The sequence below is a fragment of the Neophocaena asiaeorientalis genome, unplaced genomic scaffold (genome assembly GCF_003031525.2).
Source record: "Neophocaena asiaeorientalis asiaeorientalis breed wild unplaced genomic scaffold, Neophocaena_asiaeorientalis_V1.1 scaffold86, whole genome shotgun sequence".
NCBI lineage: Eukaryota > Metazoa > Chordata > Mammalia > Artiodactyla > Phocoenidae > Neophocaena > Neophocaena asiaeorientalis.
The window spans coordinates 13,113,014-13,131,423 of record NW_020175039.1 but is presented as its reverse complement, the minus strand read 5'-3'; the positions used below and the strand labels follow the sequence as shown (position 1 = coordinate 13,131,423).

At 36.3% G+C, this 18,410-nt stretch overlaps 1 protein-coding gene across 1 annotated transcript in view; it reads right to left on the bottom strand.

The window, feature by feature from the left end:
• ACADL (acyl-CoA dehydrogenase long chain) overlaps positions 1–18,410 on the bottom strand; it is a 36,838-nt gene that overhangs the window by 11,454 nt on the left and 6,974 nt on the right. The window contains exons 4-8 of the mRNA XM_024763292.1: positions 14,721–14,885; positions 10,452–10,518; positions 6,064–6,228; positions 5,294–5,395; positions 4,220–4,333 (exon numbers count right to left, since the gene is read on the bottom strand). Coding sequence (XP_024619060.1) covers positions 4,220–4,333; positions 5,294–5,395; positions 6,064–6,228; positions 10,452–10,518; positions 14,721–14,885 — 613 coding nt within the window. The remainder of the gene's footprint in view (positions 1–4,219; positions 4,334–5,293; positions 5,396–6,063; positions 6,229–10,451; positions 10,519–14,720; positions 14,886–18,410) is intronic.

Genomic DNA, 18,410 nt, shown 5'->3' with positions numbered 1-18,410 from the left:
CTCAATATCCTTATCTGTAAAATAAGGATAAATATAATATTTATTATATGGAGTTGCGAAGAAAAAAAAGACAATCCATGTGGCACAGTGCCTGGCATATAGGGAACATCAATCAATGACAGACATTATCATTATTTAATATCTGAATTTTACTATTGTATTGTCCATTCCATAGAAAATCATGAGACTTGACAGCAGCTATGGAGAGTATGGATGAGACAACATGAAAATCCTGTAACTATCGCAACTTAAGTATGGTAGGTCTCCATTCTAAAAAGAAAGTAAATTTTAGGGACTTCCCTGGTGGCGCAGTGGTTAAGAATCTGCCTCCCAACACAGGGGACACAGGTTTGATCCCCTGTCCGGGAAGACCCCACATGCCGCGGAGCAACTAAGCCCGTGGCCCACAGCTACTGAGCCTGCGCTCTAGAGCCCACGCACCACAACTACTGAGCTTGCACTCTAGAGCCCACTAGCCGCAACTGCTGAAGCCCGCGTGCCTAGAGTACGTGCTCCGCAGTAAGAGAAGCCACCACCACAAGAAGCCCGCACACCGCAATGAAGAGTAGCCCCCGCTCGCTACAACTAGAGAAAGCCCACGCACAGCAATGAAGACCCAATGCAGCCACAAATAAATAAATAAATAAATAGCATCACAATTAAGTTAAAAATTCAAGATCTACTAAAAAAAATTAAAAAAAAAATAAATTTCGTGAAACGCATCCAAGTGGTCAGAAAGGCTCAAAATTCAAGAATATCAAAGAGAAAGGAAACTGAATCGTTATGTGGTCATGAGAATGAGATTTTGCCAAATATAATATATAACATTTAAAGGTCTCCTATTTCAATTTAATACTGGAACCATTGTATATCCAGCTCTGTAACAGGAGGTATAAGCACTTATTGGTTATTCATCTTCTCTGAATACATATATAGATTGAATATGAAAATATTATTCAAAGATACTTATTTATATAAAAAAGAAGATTAGAAGAAATATCTCAGAAATCTCAGAACCACATATTTACTTGGAAAACAATACGGCTCTCGCCAATGCTATAGATACGTGTGGAAGCAGAATGCTACTGCCACCTAGTGAAATTTTAGTAAACTACCTTTGAAAGAAGGCAGCAATAAAATGGCACTTGCTTTGAAAAGGATTAAGAATATTTATTTTCTTTTTGCTATCAAAATACATATATACACATATATATTATTAAATAAATAAATATTTTGGAAGAAACTTTTCCTCCTATGTGTAAATATTATACCTATTTTCTAGTTTTTTTTCATGGTTAAATGTCAAATAACATTTAATGTTCTGAGCCATACAGGCAATCTCGGTAATATTATAGTCATTTTTGTTGTGATTTTATATGAAGTTCATAAACGCAGGAAGTGTAGATTACCAAGGGGATGGAAAAATATGTCTGTTTGGTTCAGTTTTTATAGTATCCAGAATAGGAGTAAAGGCATGAGTATTTTAATAAACATTTTGAGAAGCAAATGACATTAATTCCACTTCGGATACAGTTGGGAAAGTCAGAGTGATACCAAGTAGTATCACTCTCTTTGTGTTGCTAGGAGGTTATAATGTGTATTTCCAGAGTCATGCCTATCAAATTACATTTGACCACACAACCTTCAGAAGGCAATCAATACATACTCGCTCAGTGAAACAAATCATGTATATCAACATTTCTCAAAATGAAAAAATTAAATGAAAAAGAAATGCAATTTATTTATCAGTAAGAAGATTCATGCATCGATAACAAAGAAACAGAAATATGATTGCTTTATGGTAGCCTAGTGTAATCAGTTGTACTGCATATGATTTATAAGTGTTTGTGTGCATAAGTTTTGATAAATTTAACTTTTCACAATAAATTTCTGTATATTTCATGGTAGTAAATGATAAAATTGACTAGTATCTACACATATTTTATGCATTCGTGCCATATGTTTATTCTTAATTTTTTCGATATTTCTAGGCTATACAGTTCGTCTGCACATTTTAAGTTGCCACAAATCTCCAAAAGTTTTTCCAATGTATTTATTGAAAAAAATCCACATGTAAATGGACCTGTGCAGTTCAAACCTGTGTTGTTTAAGGGTCAACTGTAATAGATAACTTTAATGAAAGCTCGCTTTGCCAGGCAATATTCTAAGCACTTTATTAGAAGTGTATTATCTCACCTAATCTTCATAACAACTCTATGAGGTAGCTACTCATATTACTCACATCTTAACAATAAGAAAGTACTTCTGAGAGAGATAATACAACTTGCATAGACCACAGAGACTTAAGTAGCTGTACTAGGATTTAAACCACACCTGAACTTAACTTCTATAATGCTGTCCTAAAAAGTTACCAAAGTATTTCATCTTTCCCTTTCCCTTCACAACACCTTTCAGCCAAGACATTCCACTTAGAAATTTTCAATTAGACTTCCAACTCCAGTTTTTTTGATGACTGCATTACTTAAAAGCGGTTCCTTCATTTTAAGGAGAGACTAGAGGGTCTAAAATTTAATTGATATTTTAGTGATTATGGCTACCATATACTGAGTTCTTCTGCAAATAACTTAAACTTCTTGGCAAAACCCAGGAAGTTTAAACACAATCATCCACCTTCTCTGTGCTTGAACCTGGGGAGCAAAACCCTTTTAGTAAAGCTAATACACAAAAAAGCAGGAGGTTCCGCTATAAGTGCATGATCACTAACCTGATTTGGGTCCTCAATACTGCCAGGAAGCTTACTGTAAGTGTCTCTAGTTAGTTCAGTCTCTCACTCTGAAGAAGGTATTTCAAACCTTCCTTACCTCCATGCCCCATTCACTCACATCTCTTTCTTCCCTACTGATAAGGAAAGATACGGAAGTCTCTGGAAGAGAGCTTTTGCAATTTTTTACCAACGGAGCTGAACTCTTGCTCATCATTTCCTCCTTCCTTCCTGTTTCAGTGGAGGAAACTCCTCTCCTGTCAGGATGGGAAGGCCTATCTTTCCATGTATTGAAACTTTGGCATCCACACCTTCACACTGTCTCAAAGATCATATGCAGTTAATTATGCTCTCCATACCTACAATCTTTCCCTCTTTAATAAATCCTTTGTCTAGGTATTAAAATATGCTCTAGCATTCTCATCCTAATAATAATAACAAAAATTAATAATCTCCAAATATTTCACTTGATCTCCAGATATTTCCCTCCCTCCCTCTTCACCCTCCTCTTCTTGCCTTCTAGTTACCATCCTTTCTCTCAGTTACTTCACAGCCAAACTCAGGAAAGAGTTGCCACTCATCAGTATCTTGACTTCCTCATCTCCATTCACTGCTCTACTCACTGGGGTCTGGCACCACACCAGTCCATTAATGGCTCTTATGAAATAACCTCCATATCATTATGTCCAATGGGCACTCTTTGACCTTCATCTCATTTTCCCTCTAAGTAGCTTCCATCCATTTGAAATCCTCTTTTCTCTTGGCTTCTACAACAATACTTGCCCGATTTGCTTTCTCCTTTCTAGCTGTCTCAGTTTTCTTTGTAGGCTCTTAGTTTCCTATTCTACCTTTAAATCTTGGAATTTTTTTCTCAGGACTCTGTCCTAGGATCTCTTTTGTCTTAATCTCTACTCTCTCCCTAAGTGATCTCACCCACTTCCATGGATTCTAATGTCACCGTGGATGAAAAATGTTGCCTGCCACATAGATAAACAATGGATGTTGCAGCCATCAAGCCAGCAGCCACTGCAGCAGCCCCCAAATGTGCACCCTGAGGGGAGTCAGGATGGAGAAAAGCAGGATACTGGCCCTAGATAGTTAAGGTGCATATCAGAGGAGTCATTTCAATGAGCACAGACTCTTGGATCTTCCCATACATAGAAAAGTGATTCATTCATTACTTTGAGAAGCCTGGTTTTCTTTAATTAACAGTGATCTTTTGATGTTCCGACCACCTGGTTTCTGTTGCAAGACTCCTATGTACCCTGGCTCCTCCCTTACCGCTTTGGAACTGTCCCTCAGAGCTATCTGAGAGGCTGTATTTCGTGCTTACATGCTTAGTGCTGTGCACCAAATAAAACACAATTCTCAACTTTTAAGTTGTGCATATTTTTTCAGTCGATACCACCTGTATGAAAATTACTCCATATTCATGTTTAGCCTAGACCCATTTCAGATGAGTAAACTGATACTATCTAATACTAATGACAAGCTTACCTGTATATGTGCGATTGTTTTCCCAAAAGCTTTTCTTTGTTTAACGTAGTTCCTGGTTTCTTCAAACATGAATTCACTGGCTGAAACTGCCAACTCAGCAATCAGTAGCCTTTCCTATAACCCCAAAATTAGGTCTTGAACATTATTCTAATTACACAAGTGATTTTCACATGATTTCAATGAAAATAAATTGCATAACCTTTATAAAACTCCTAAAGATTATTTCTTAACTCTTTATAAGAAAAGACTCCCCCTGAGATTTCTAAGACTATTTTGACACATATATGTCTCTAAAAAAATTTTTATTTTTATGAATGACTGTCTTTATATAGGTATATAAGTAATTTATTTTCCTCTTCTCTTTACTCATCTATGGGAAAAGAAATTCCAAAGTTGTCGATTTTTATTTATTGATCTCTGCATACCACACATCTAATATACCTAAGGAAATCAACATTTTTAAAGGGCATAGGTTGAATTAGTGCAAAGCATCCATAGTCAGTTTAATTCCATCTTGCTGGTGATTTTCATATTCTATTCTGTGCCAGTGACCCTAGTCCTTGTCCCATTTCATGTTTAGTGCATGCTGTGATTGTCACCAGACAGATGCATCCTCTTATGCTGACACTCCAAAAAACACAGAAGTGAGGGCTGACCCTATGTGGTTAAAACTTTTTAGTCTGAACTTAACAGCTTTCTTTGATTCCCAGGTATTATTAAAAAAGAACAACCCCCCCCAAAAAAAAAAAAACCTGGTAAATATTTTGGCTGATATTTCGTTACAAAGAGCTAAAAATTCTTGATTTGTAGTTAAGACACTAAAATCATTCCAAGAAGGAATAGAACTGAAAATCTTATTTTCCTGATTCACTTATAAGCTTTGATTGGATATCCCTGAGTTCGGTTATTCACATGTCCAGCCTAAAAAAGTCATATATATTTTTTTACAACTTCAAGTTATACTCAAATGACTGGCTATATCACAAGTTTTGTATGCATGGATTTATATAGTTCTATATTATTCTATTCCAGTCCATTATCTAATCAAAAGACAGACTCTTTAATACTTCTGACCTGTGGAAGCTCTTGCATGAGGTAATAGAAGCCTTTATTCTCTTCTCCAAGTAGGGCATGCGCTGGCAAACGTACATCTTCAAAGAATAATTCTGCAGTATCCTAAGAGATCATACAATTGAATACAGAATTATCTCACTGAAATCTCCCAATAACCTGATGAGGTGATTATTATTTCCATTGAAAAAACAAAAACAAAACAAACTGGAAGCCAAGTTGGAGTGGTTAATGATCACAACTGGTAAGTGGTAAACCAGGGATTCAAACCCAGGTCTATCTGATTCCAAAAGCGGCTTTCCCACTGCAATACACTGTCATTCTAGCTCTAATACCGTCCAATTCTGCAGGTACTGAGGACTAAGGATTTCTAATGCATATCAAGTAAAACATGTTTTTCTTTTTGGTAATGAAAAATTACCAAATAATTACCAAATAGTAGAAAAAATATTTTCTGTTCTTATTTCATAATTTTCTTCAATTTCAAAAATAGAGGGTATTATCATGCAGTTAATTTTCTAAAGCAGATTTTCAAAATACCCTGATTCACTTCAATTGCTGACCACAGTTGCATAAACAGTGGAATAAATTTCCATAATCATTTCTGAAAAGCATATTTTAAGAATCCAGCATAGGAAGGAAGGTATGATTGTGCTATATGTAGTTCCATATATAAAGCATAATTGAGTAAACTCAATTATTTATGAATAATAAATATGAATTATATTTATAAATGATTTATATTATGAAAACAAATTTACATTATGACTTACCTGGGCTTTTAGTCCCATTTTATGTAGCTTTCGTCCCTTGACAAATCCTTTCATTCCATTTTCCACCAGAAAAAGGCTAATGCCATGGGCAGGAGAGCGAGCGTCACGATTTGTGACTGCCACTACGATCACAACGTCACTTAGCCACCCATTAGTGATGAATACCTGAAAAACCCCAAGTATACTGAGATGCTCCACAATAACTCAGGTCCATGTGTAAATCATGATCAGGGGAAAGTATACTCAAGAAGACTAAACCGGACAAAACATGCTTCATACCTCTCTCTGTACTCTCTCTGAATATCTGCAGTGTTGATTATTCATACATGAGGCTAGTAAAGAGTAGGGGGAAATTATCCAATGCTTCAAAGAATGAACTCTATTCATTTTCTTCCCACTATTAGTATTGTAAATAATAATAATAATTAACATTATTATGTTCTTTTCCAATTAAAACAAAATTGTCTATAAAAATGATAAACCATATTTTAGAAAGAAGTTTCAGGTGAGAAAACAGAATCTCCTTTGAATGGCACGGTACTATTAAAGTATTTGTACTTTCAGATTTATCAGTTTTTGAAAAGGCATAGTTTCAATTTCATGATGGATGGCCTACCTCTTTCCAAATGGCCTAAATAAGGAAGATGCTGATTAAGAAGGGATAAAATAACAGAGATATTAGTTTATCAGATAATATTTATTCAGAAAACAAATATACACAGAGCAAATATGAATAATTATCTTTTCACTCTGTATCTTTCCTGGGTCCTCTCAGCCACTTTCCATGGCTTTAGTTGCTATCCATATGCTGATGACTCCAAATCTTTATCGAAGCCAAATTTCTTGCTAGGTTCCAGACCTGTATACACACCTGCTTCTGGATAGTTCCACCTGATGACTCAAGGAATACCCTACTCTTATTTAATCACCCCTACTCCTATTTAATCTTGAGTATCAATCTATTTTCCCTGTGTCAGTAAATCACATTATTATCCTGCTTCATATTCAATTTGACATCTAGTTCTCTCTAACCCATTTCAACACTTTTTAAATCCAGTCACTTCCTTTCACTTCTATTGCCATTACCTTATTTTGGGCCTCATCATTTCCTGGTTAAGTTCCTACAACTGATCTCTGTGCAACTCTATTACCCATCATGATGTCAGAGGGATCTTTCAAAAATGCAACCTAATCATACTACTTTCACATCTGAAAATTTTTGAATACCTCATCATAGCTTCAGGATAAATTCTAAATCTTAGCAGGGCATATAAAACTCATCACAAATTGGCACTAGCTTACATTCCTGCCTTATCTCTTATCCAATTTTCCCCTCACTTGTTTTCTGTAGATTAACTCTACTGCATTACTTGCTGTCCCCCATATTCTAAGTTCTTCCTCATCTATGGGTCTTTGGAAATCTTGTTTCCTCTACTTGGGGGGCTCTTTCCCAACTCTGCTACAATGAATCCTACTCAACCTGGACAAAGTTCAGACATCACCTCTTCCAAAAAGTCTTTCCAGGGAATTCCCTGGCGGTCCAGTGGTTAGGACTCCACGCTTTCACTGCCGAGGGCGCAGGTTAATCCCTGGTCAGGGAACTAAGATCCTGCAAGCCACGCAGCGTGGCTGAAAAAAACAAAAACAAAACGTCTTTCCAAATTCCCCAAGCTGGGTTAAGTGTTCCCATAGCATCCTGAATTTACCATCATCTTAGCATTTTCCAAGCTAGATTCAAATGATCTAATTTTGTCTCTGTCCCTTTGAAATAGTACAGGTATAAAATGGTGTTGGTTACTCTCATCACCTACCATCCATGTCCTTTATAATAAGATTTATGCTCTAAAATCCAGAGCACTGATTCTTACAAATAATGGGAAGTGGGCCAATGATGTTAGTGTTATCTACATGACAGCAAATGAAGGCAATGATGATGGTATGGTTGTAAGTGACACAATAATAAAAGACTCTCAACATCTCTCTGTACTAGGAGCTCCTTGAGGGCGGGGACTATTTCCTATTCATATATCTATCCTCAGTGCTTAGTATAGTATTTGGCATATAGTAGGCCTTCAAGGATGTTTGTTGAATAAATGAGAAAAATATATTCCTCAAAAATAATTCTAGGGAATTCCCTGGCGGTCCAGTGGTTAGGACTCTGCTCTTCCACTTCAGGGGCACAGGTGTGATCCCTGATCAGGGAACTAAGATCCCGCATGCCACACAGCGGGCCAAAAACAAAAAAAAAATCATGGTAAAAATTTTTTCTACAGTGTTTCTCCATTACACCACTCTTTTCCTCAAAAACCATTCAGGTCTCCCAATTTCCTAACTGTCTAAGATAATAATGACCATTTGTGTAGTTGCCACAGTTGAATTGCTGAAATAGTGCTTTTTTGTTTGTTTTTAATCACAGAGCACCCAGGAATTAGTACCTTTATGTTACTAATATCTAATGTGAGTATTTCTACCATGACTGATCCTCTTTCCTAATAAAATTATAAGAGAATTCTCTTTGTAAGAAAGGGCTTTCTTGATTTCTTTCCTAATTATGACAGTCAAAACTTTTAATAGGGCTGAGATTAACCCTAGTGAGGTCAATATTTTTTTTATTGTTATTTTATTTTTTAGTATTGAATGCCTATGCCATACGCTCTTTGTAGATGTTGTGTAGATAGTACATAAAGAAAAAGTGTTATAAAGAAAAAGGGAAAAAAAAATCTTCCATGAGTCCATCATATAAATATCATTGTGAACTTCCTTTCTGGTCTTTTTTTCTTTTAATATAGTTGAAATTATTCTATATTTACATTTTATATGCATACTTCACTTAAATGTTAGTATCGTCTTTTCACTTAATATAATTATTTTCCTATACCACTAAAAATTTTGTGTTGATGCTTTAATGGGTGCATATTAGATCATCTTATTGATGTAGTATATTTACTTACTCATTCTTTTACTTTTGCTTCCTCTAAAGTTTTTGTTTTTCCTAACAGAATTTTTGAAAATCAGAGGTACTTTCCTGGGTGGTTCCCACTGAAGAGTCTAATTGAGCAGACTGGGCCTGCTGGGCCTTTCTAAAGCTGGAGTCATAGAAGAGCGTGGTTCCCATTTCACTTTTGACCAAATACCCTATTCTGTCAAAACAAGCCCTTCTGTGTGCAAAGAGTTAATTGACTATATATCACAGTTAGTGCTTTATTATAATCCTTAGTATGAATAATGTAGATGAATATTTCATAAAGTATATTTGAAAAACAACAGTAACTCAAGATAAGTCTATAAAAAGAGAATTTCCTAGGGCAAAAGACATACTATATCCAACTCTTAGAAGTTCATGATGCGTATCAGCCTCTCAGAAAGTGAGAAGTAGAGCATGTTTTCCAAATTTATTTGACATCACAGACATTGTTTTTCTGTATAATAACTATGAAACTAGATAATGGAATGGTCTTTAGAATTGGGCTACTCAAAACGTATTCATCAGACTGATGAACAGTTTGTCAGTCCACAAACTGTTATTAGTCCTTAACAATGTAAGTACGGAAAGTGACTGTTTAGAAAATTTCATAGCAATTTAAGTGTCACAACATTCAAGCTTGTGATTTTGCAAATGCAAAGGTATTAGTCTAAAACTAATAAGAAATATTTTTTAAACGTTGAAGGAATAAAAACAAAAATTAGCTCTTCACCAGGCTTTGAAACATTTTTAGCAAGATTTCCTTAGTGTAGACAATGAATATCTTTTCTTCACTTAATATTCAGTCAACAACAAATAGTTACTGAGTGTATACCAGACACAGTTTTAGGTAAACAAAAACCTCTGCCATCAGTGATATTAGATTCTGAAGGATATATTTACTTCTGAGCCTGTCTGTAACCTTAATCAGAGGTGCTCTCCAATCTTATCAGTGGGCTGATGTGAGGCTCAGAAGCGTTGAAGGGCTCTCAAATTCCATCAGAAATATCTTTCCTAAAATCTTTTGAAACTCTTCTTGATATTTATTTATAAGTCTTTTCTTCCACTTCTTACCAACATCAAATTCATTAACTATTAACTCTTTGTCCCCTATTTGGACAATGTGAACCTCACCTTTTCCTTTTCTGGTTTGATAAGGGCTGTTTGGAAGCTAAAACGTTTTTCATATTAGTGAGGGGGCATGCAAAAGGAACATAGAAGAGGAATAGATCTCACGTAACATAAATGTTGTACAATTTTTACTGTCTCCAAAACAAAGCAGTTCAATTCCTGTGCCAACTCAAGTAAACTCAATTCCTGTGTGAGTCCCTAGATCTGAGAGACTCAATGATGAGTAGTCTCTGAGGCTTTGTTACCCACAGCATGACTTCGGGGAGGAGGGCTATGGAAGCCCATCTTTACACACCTTGCTTCCATTGAGAATCCAGTCACTTCCATCCTTTCTGGCATTGGTTCTCACTCCTTGCAAATCACTATAATTGAGAGGATAAAAAATTCATTAACTGGTAATAAATGAACTATGCAAATGTTATGTAAGTATGTATCTACTGTGATAATTCAAACTGGTTACACCATTATAAAAATTGACATTTAACTAATATTAGGAACGTTCACACAAATGCACTGAGAAGTCATGTCTGACATATGCTAAACTATTTATACAAATGAATATTTGATTGAGATTACATAGACTAACCAGATTTTATAGAGCATAACAAGGCCCAACTAGCTTCCAAGACCCTCAAACTGGACTCAGAAGACATTTCAATGCCTACTATATACCTCAGATTATTTGCCCATGTACCTTTCCTGCCTTTGTTCACTTTGGTTCCTTCCCCTATCTCTACTGTTCAAAAGCTTAGCTATTTAAAAGACTATGTCGGAAATTCCCTGGTGGTCCAGTGGTTAGGACTTCATGCTTTCACTGCTGAGGGCCCAGGTTCAATCCCTAGTCAGGGAACTAAGATCCCACAAGCCACATAGCAGCATGGCCAAAAAAATAAAATAAAAAATGACTATGTCTCAAATGCTACGTCCTCTAACAAGCCTGCTCTACAAGTAGAATAGGTTATTTTTCTAGATATAAACTAAACAAATATTCATAATTTAATATGAAAAATACAGGCAATATTCAAGACAAAGGAGAAAAATGAAAAAATTAAAAAAAACAGTTTTACCTTCTGTAATAAACATTTAAAAAATACAACCTTCCAGTATTTTTCTATGGAAACAGATACACAGATATATGTATTTTTATAAAATTGGAACCATACATATGATCCTGATCTTTTAATAATATCTAACGTTTTTCTATAAGAAAACTTTTAGTAGTGGCATAGAATTTCATCATATGAACTACTGTTATGATATATATTTTTAAACACACAAGAATATTATTTATTTCCACAAACAAGTATTCCGTCTCACTTTTTGGAAACATTGACAGCCTTCTTCATTTATCTTTTAAGAGAGATTTAAGAGAGATTTCTTTACAGTAGGAAATCCAGCAGGTAGGATTCAATAATAGATGGTTTCAGGGAGACAACTGGAAGTGGTGGTGCATCTAAAAGACTGGAGAGCTCATATCCCATCTAAAGGGCTATGTCCCAGCCAATAGGAATAAGGAATCAGAAATAAGAAAAACATAGTATTGTCAGATGTTCCAAATTTTCAAGAAAATCCAGGAATATGGATGTTTACGTACATTTTTCTGGCTTTTAAAGTTGATTCAAGGTTTGTTTTTAAATTAAATAGATTAACCAAATTAAACACATTCCAGGGCTTCCATAGGTCCTATGAACTGCCCCATTTGTGACTACTACCTCATGCCTTTCTAGATCTCATGCCATGGTGATACAACCACTTAGAACTCAAGGGGGTAGATATCTGATATCCTTCTCTTATACACTGTAAAGTAATACAGTATGATTTCTGAAACTAGAAATTAAGGGGGACATTGACAAACTCAATCATGACCAAAGATCAGGGAAGGGACCTGAAACCAAATGCATTGGATTCATCATGAATCTTTTAAAGCAATCTGCTATTGTTGAAGACTTAGGTAGTTTCCACTTCCAATTTTCAAAGATATCCTACAATGAACAGCATCATATATTAAATAGTCCACATCACTTATTTTGTGAAAATTTTCTGATTCTCCTTTTTGTACATGGACTTTGTATTATATACCCCATGGCACTTTATCACTCTCTGTATCATGCTGAATAATGACCCTTAGAGATAGCAGGTCCTAACCTCTGGAACCTGTTAAGTGTTACCTTATATGGAAAAAGGGTCTTGCAGATGTGATTAATTTAGGACTTTGAGATGGGAAGATAATTCTGGATTATCTAGATGGGTCCTTGATGCAATCACAAGTGTCCTTGTGAGAGAGAGGCAGAGGGAGATTACACAGACTAAAGAGGGACATTACAACATGGCCACAGAGGCAGAGATTGGAGTCATGATGCCACAAAGCAAGGAGTGTCGGCAGCCCCCAGGAGATGGAAGAATCAAGGAATGGATTCTCCCTTAGAACCTCTGGAGGGACTGTGGCCTTGCTGATACCTTGATTTGGGACCACTGATACCAAGTTTGGACTTCCGGCCTTCAGAACCGTGAGAGAATAAAGTTCTGTTGTTTTAAGCCACCCAGTTTGTGTAATTTGTTATAGAAGCACAGAGAATTTTCAAGAAAACACAAATCAAGCAAGCCTTTGTGGGTATGTGTTTAAGTTGGGGATAAATCAAGATCTCTCACTGATACTTTTGCCTTTAGGTGAGCGCTGACATACAGTGGGTTGGAACTAAAACATACTGATCGTGAGCTAATAAGATGCAATCAGAATATTGGTCATTAGGCCAGTTATCTTAGAGAGTTATCTTAAAAGCAAAGGAGAAGATTAAATTCCTACTTCTTTCAGGTCACATTTTTAGGCAAAAAAGTAAACACAGCTTTTTTTTTTGGCCTCACCGTGCAGCTTGTGGGATCTTAGTTCCCTGACCAGGGATTGAACCCAGGCCGCTGGCAGTGAGAGCACGGAGTCCTAACCACTGGGAATTCCCAACAAAACCTTTTTATCTTGGCAAAATTAAATTTCTATATTGGCCTTTAATTATAGATTTATATCTGGGAAAGATAAGTACAATTTAAGCAAATTGCCAAGTAACCCTATGGCATACTAAGACATTTAAAAATAAGCAGCACTGGGACTTCCCTGGCCGTCCAGTGGTTAAGACTCTGCACTTCCACTGCAGGGGGTGCAGGTTCGATTCCTGGTCGGGGAACTAAGATCCTGCACGCCGCACCGCAGCCATATAAATAAACAGCACCGACAAAAATTTTAAAATATCAGGGCCTGATCTTGCAGAAACAAGTCTTGAATTTTCAATTACTGCTTCTGCCACATCTGTAAGTTCTTCCTCTGCACTGCCTGTTTCCCATTGGCCTGTTAGTCACTGCTCTCTTCAACATAAGCCATTTCCCTGACCATGCTGGCTTGTCAAATTACTGTCCCCTCTCTACACTTTCTTTCGCCATATAACACACAACTCTGAAAAAAATCAGTCTGTCTTTTCTGCCTCTGTTTTCTCAATACCCATCTCACTCCCTTCAAAAGTAACTTCTGCCTCTCCTCTCTCCTGAAATCACAACCAAAAGATCACCACTGGCTGCCATGACTCTTTCTCAATTCTCAACATCTCTGTGGCCTTGACATTACTAACTTCTCACTCCTCTCCTACTGCCTTTTCAAACTCACTTCCCCTCAAGCTCATGAAATAGCAGTTGTCTAGATTTCCTTCAAACTCAATCCTACTGTCTCTGTCACTACATCTTCTGTACAGTTCCAAATGGAATGCAATGCCCAAGGTTTCCTTCTTGGTCTCCTTTTCATCCTTTCACTTTACCCCTTGAGGATCAGGTCCCACCACATGGCTGCTCTTGCAAATTTCTCAATGGTCAGGTCTCAGTTTAAATATAACCACCTTTTATAGGTCTTCCCTAGCAGTCATATCTAAATATGAGTTTTTCCCTTCCCCACCAAACACACATGCACCATGAGTCTCTAACACAGCACCTTGTTTCCTTCATAGTACTTATCATAATTTAAATATATTTGTTTACGTGTTTCTTGTCTTTCTCCTCAACAAGCACACAGACCACATCTGATTTGATTACCACTGTATACCTGGCACACGGAAGGCACTTATTAAGTAACCATCAAATGACTAAATGATTTATTCATTTCCATTGCTTCAATTCTTTCTTATCTATGAATCGTTTTAAAGCCTATTGCCACCCCCAGCCTATATCCAGACTTCCAAATCCATATTTTTAATAGCCTGCTGGACATTTCCATGTGAAATGTCACATCACATCTAAAATTCAACGTGCCCCAAATTCAACACATATTCTAACATTTTATTTACATCACACTATGTTAATATCTCACATACAACATAAAATACAATCTGCTGTGTTGTTATTTGTATATGATAAGGCCTTATTTTCCTACTGGAATTTGAAGTTACCTAAGGTTGGAAATGACAATGTGTTCATCTTTGTATCTGTCTTAGCATATCACTCAGAGTGTTGTATAAAGCAGGTACTGAGAAAACATTTGCTGTTAAGGCATTGCTTCCAGCATTTCAAAACCAACCAAATGTTGATTTACCTTCCAGCCCCAGGCTCTGTCATTGCTATGGCACCAATACATTTCCCTGCAGTCATCTGGGGGATGAAGTGCTTAATCTGTTCTTCTGAGCCATAGTTTGCGATATAGGGCATGACAATATCCGAATGAAGACTAAAACCTGGGCCTGTGCAATTCGAATACGCTCTTAGAAAGAAAAAAGAGAAGACAGTTTAAGGCACAACGTAGTTATTTTGTTCTCTTTTTAGTTCTTTGATTTCTCAGTTAGAAAAGAACAACAAAGTACTAAAGGTCCTATCACATTATGTGGTAATAGATTGTCTCCTCGCAAACCTATGAAGTTTCTGAAGGTTTTCTCTCTCTTTTTTTTTTTACTAACCTTTTAATTTCTGGCTCTAACATAGTAACAGTGCTCTAGCAGAGCTCAATGATCACGTATGTAATGAAATAAAAGATAAAACATTTAAAAAAATTTACCACCTATAACTGTATTACCCTAACATAGTAACTATTTTCATTTTAGCAAATGACCTTTGCCATAAGGATATACGTATTCTCATATAACTGCAGTCATGGTATAAATTTTGTACTTACAAAATTTATCACAATAAATAGCTGCAAAATATTACAAACTGCTTCTGTACTACAATATACTTTTTTATTGTCCTACTGCTGGACATTTAGATTGCTTCCAAACTTGGGGGATTATGATCTAACATGGCAATGATGTTTGTACGTAGATATTATTTTTTATATTGGGTTGGCAAAAGGTTCCTTTGGTTTTTAAGTAAAAATAAAAGATAAATTTTTCATTTTCACCATGAACTCTATTGAACAATGTATTCACCCTTTTGTTCCATTACCTTCTGCCATTTTTCAGGCAACTTCATAATTCCATCTTCCCAAAACTTTTTATCTTTTTGAGCAAAGAACTGTTCCAGGTGCCTTTTACAGTCTTCCAAGGAATTGAATTTTTTTTCCATTAAGAGAATTTTGTAAAGACCTAAATAAATGGAAATCGAAGGTGCAATGTCTGGTGAATACGGCGGAGGAATCAGAACTTCCCAGCCAATCTGTAAAAGTTCTTGCCTGGTCATCAAAGAAACACGCGGTCTTGTGTTATCCTGATGGAAGATTATGCGTTTTCTCTTAACTAATTCTGGACACTTTTTGTCCAGTGCTGCTTTCAGTTGGTCTAATTGGGAGCAGTACTTGTTGGAATTAATTGTTCGGTTTTCCGGGAGGAGCTCATAATAGATGACTCCCTTTCAATCCAACCATATACACAACATCACCTTCCTTGGATGAAGACTGGCCTTTGGTGTGGTTCATAGTGGTTCATTTTGCTTGCCCCATGATCACTTCCGTTCCACATTATTGTACAGTGTCCACTTTTCATCGCCCATCACAATTTGTTTTGAAAACGGAATGTTTTCATTACGTCTAGGTAGAGAATCACATGAAGAAATATGGTCAAGAAGGTTTTTTTTGCTTAACTTACATGGAACCCAGACATCAAAGTGATTAACATAAGCAAGCTGGTGCAAATGATTTTTCTTTTTTCTAGGAATTTTCTTTACATTTCCACTCGGCTTTAATCTATTTTTTTTTTCTTATTAGTTATCCATTTTATACACATCAGTGTATACATGTCAATCCCAATCGCCCAATTCGTCCCACCACCCCAGTAGTGGGGTTGCTGGGTCATATGGTAATTCTATTTTTAGTTCCTTAAGGAACCTCCATACTGTTCTCCATAGTGGCTGTATCAATTTACATTCCCACCAATAGTGCAAGAGGGTTCCCTTTTCTCCACACCCTCTCCAGCATTTGTTGTTTGTAGATTTTCTGATGATGCCCATTCTAACTGCTGTGAGGTGATACCACATTGTAGTTTTGATTTGCATTGCTCTAATAATTAGTGACGTTGAGCAGCTCTTCATGTACTTCTTGGCCATCTGTATGTCTTCTTTGGACAAATGTCTATTTAGGTCTTCTGCCCATTTTTTGGATTGGGTTGTTTGTTTTTTTAATATTGAGCTGCATGAGCTGTTTATATATTTTGGAGATTAATCCTTTGTCCGATGATTCATTTGCAAATATTTTCTGCCATTCTGAGGGTTGTCTTTTGGTCTTGTTTATGGTTTCCTTTGCTGTGCAAAAGCTTTGAAGTTTCATTAGGTCCCATTTGTTTATTTTTGTATTTATTTCCATTACTCTAGGAGGTGGATCAAAAAAGATCTTGCTGTGATTTATGTCAAAGAGTGTTCTTCCTATGTTTTCCTCTAAGAGTTTTATAGTGCCCGGTCTTACATTTAGGTCTCTAATCCATTTTGAGTTTATTTTTGTGTGTGGTGTATTAATTTCACTCTTTTACATGTAGCTGCCCAGTTTTCCCAACACCACTTATTGAAGAGACTGTCTTTTCTCCATTTTATATCCTTGCCTCCTTTGTCATAGATTAGTTGACCATAGGTGCGGGGGTTTATCTCTGGGCTTTCTATCTTGTTCTATTGATCTGTGTTTCTGTTTTTGCGCCACTACCATATTGTCTTGATTACTGTAGCTTTGTACTGTTGTCTGAAGTCAGGGAGTCTGATTCCTACAGCTCCATTTTGTTCCCTCAAGGCCACTTTGGCTATTCGGGGTCTTTTGTGTCTCCATACAAATTTTAAGATATTTTGTTCTAGTTCTGTAAAAAATGCCATTGGTAATTTGATAGGGATTGCATTGAATCTGTAGATTGCTTTGGGTAGTAGAGTCATTTTCACAATATTGATTCTTCCAATCTAAGAACATGGTATATCTCTCCATCGGTTGGTATCATCTTTAATTTCTTTCATCAGTGTTTTATAGTTTTCTGCATACAGGTCTTTTGTATGCCTAGTTAGGTTTATTCCTAGGTATTTTATTCTTCTTGTTGCAATGGTATATGGGAGTGTTTCCTTAATTTCTCTTTCAGATGTTTCATCATTAGTGTATAGGAATACAAGAGATTTCTGTGCATTAATTTTGTATCCTGCTACTTTACCAAATTCAGTGATTAGCTCTAGTAGTTTTCTGGTGGCCTCTTTCAGATTCTCTATGAATAGAATCATGACATCTGCAAACAGTGACAGTTTTACTTCTTCTTTTCCAATTTCGATTCCTTTTATTTCTTTTTCTTCTCTGATTGCCGTGGCTAGGACCTCCAAAACTATGTTGAATAATAGTGGCGAGAGTGGACATCCTTGTCTTGTTCCTGATCTTAGAGCAAATGCCTTCAGTTTTTCACCATTGAGAATGATGTTTGCTGTGGGTTTGTCCTATATGGCCTTTATTATGTTGAGGCAGGTCCCTCTATGCCCACTTTCTGGAGAGTTTTTATCATAAATGGGTGTTGAACTTTGTCAAAAGCTTTTTCTGCATCTATTGAGATGATCTTATGATTTTTCTTCTTCTATTTGTTAATATGGTGTATCACATTGATTGATTTGCGTATATTGAAGAATACTTGCATCCCTGGCTTAAATCCCACTGGATCATGGTGTATGATCCTTTTAATGTATTGTTGGATTCTGTTTGCTAGTATTTTGTTGAGGATTTTTGCATCTATATTCATCAGTGATATTGGTCTGTAATTTTTTTTGTAGTATCTTTGTCTGGTTTTGGTATCAGGGTGATGGTGGCCTCATAGAATGAGTTTGGGAGTGTTCCTTCCTCTGCAAGTTT